At 37.6% G+C, this 1,663-nt stretch overlaps 1 protein-coding gene across 1 annotated transcript in view; it reads left to right on the plus strand.

Annotated features, from left to right (window-relative positions):
* LOC106949352 (adenylate cyclase type 2-like) overlaps nt 1-1,663 on the plus strand; it is a 29,331-nt gene that overhangs the window by 6,609 nt on the left and 21,059 nt on the right. The window contains exons 2-4 of the mRNA XM_015035541.1: nt 188-369; nt 717-828; nt 1,199-1,326. Of these exons, the coding sequence (XP_014891027.1) occupies nt 188-369; nt 717-828; nt 1,199-1,326 (422 nt within the window). The remainder of the gene's footprint in view (nt 1-187; nt 370-716; nt 829-1,198; nt 1,327-1,663) is intronic.

Here is a 1,663-nt window from a genome sequence, read left to right on the forward strand (position 1 = left end):
CTATCTATCTATCTATCTATCTATCTAGAAAGGAGCTGGCGAAAAGCTGGAGTTTTCTGAAGTTCTTGTTAGTTCAGTCAAAACAGAGAAAGAAATTTGTAATGCTGAAGTAGGTGTTTGGCATGCCAGTCGTCGTAATAGTATGTTTCCATTAGTTTTTGTTTTGACTTTATAATGACACTTGTGCATTCTGTGTATTTCTTTGTGTTACTCTCTTCAGGAACGTCTTCTTTTGTCTCTACTGCCAGCTCACATTGCTCGTGTAATGAAAGCTGAGATCATTCAGAGGCTGAAGGGACCGAACTTTGGCCAGATTGAGAACACAAACAACTTTCACAACCTCTACGTCCAGAGGCACACCAACGTCAGGCATGTAGATGTTCTTACTATTTGCATGGTGCTGTCAAAAAAAAAAAGTGCTTTTTTTTGTTTTTCTTTGACAGTATGTTTCAAATGATCAAGCAAGTTTTATCATACAAAGATAACCTGACTAAATATAGGTTTTTCTTTCAATAAATGAAATATTTGGCACTAGCTTAATCAGAAACATTTAATTGTCTCAATAAGGAAAAAACAGAAGAAATCTGTAGTAGATTAAATAGTTGTTGTGACAGTGTTTGGCCAAATGGGGATCTGAATTAGCTCATGACAAAAACAATGTTGCCTCCTGGGAAATATAAATTGACTAAAATGAATTATTTCTTTTGCCGTTTTAGCATCCTTTATGCAGATATAGTTGGATTCACACGCCTGGCCAGTGACTGCTCACCGGGAGAACTGGTGCACATGCTGAATGAGCTGTTTGGCAAATTTGATCAAATTGCAAAGGTAAAAAGCCTTTCTTAGATCCTGGTCAATATTTTTATTGGTCTTAACCATCGCTGATTGGGCAGCTTTGCTGCATGCCAAGTAACAAAGCTGATATTCAAACTCACAAATTATACGTCAACTAACCTGCTCTCACATATCCAAATGTCTTTTACCATTACCCTGGCTATTATTTCATATAGAGTTACACCTAGTGATTCAATTTGCTGTGGTTAACATGACAAAATTTTATTTTCACCTATCGTGTACTTAACGGTGAAGAAAATGTGATGAGCTCAGAAAGGTCTTTAAAAGGTGATTTGGTGAGATTACATTTAAAAGGCCACTTGGAAGGTCTTTCAGTAACTTTTCTGTGTGTTTCTCTGTGCAGGAAAATGAATGTATGCGAATCAAAATTCTTGGCGACTGTTACTACTGTGTCTCTGGGCTCCCGGAGTCTTTGCCAAACCACGCTAAAAACTGTGTGAAAATGGGTCTGGACATGTGTGAAGCCATCAAGTAAGTGGCAGATATACAACAGTAACATTTACCACCTTGTTTATTTTCTCTTTTACTGTAATGTTTGTCTACCTTTGCATCTTTCAAAGTTTTTTAGGTTTCAGCAAGGTTATAGCGCTACCACAGTTAGCATCAGGGGTTATTGGTATGCTTGGCCTTTTCCTGTTCATCTTCCTCATAGAGGGCACTATTTTTTTGCCTTTTCAGCTGATGGTGGAATGGTTGTAAAGGCTTGTCAGAAGTTTTTTTTTTTTTTTTTTTTTTAAGGTTTTTTTGGCTCTAGGGGCCTTTTTTTTATAGTTAGTTGAAAGGAAAGGGGGGCATGGGGGGGGGGGAA

The sequence above is a fragment of the Poecilia latipinna genome, unplaced genomic scaffold, assembly GCF_001443285.1.
Source record: "Poecilia latipinna isolate Pla-1442-1.1 unplaced genomic scaffold, P_latipinna-1.0 Scaffold21, whole genome shotgun sequence".
Taxonomy (NCBI): domain Eukaryota; kingdom Metazoa; phylum Chordata; class Actinopteri; order Cyprinodontiformes; family Poeciliidae; genus Poecilia; species Poecilia latipinna.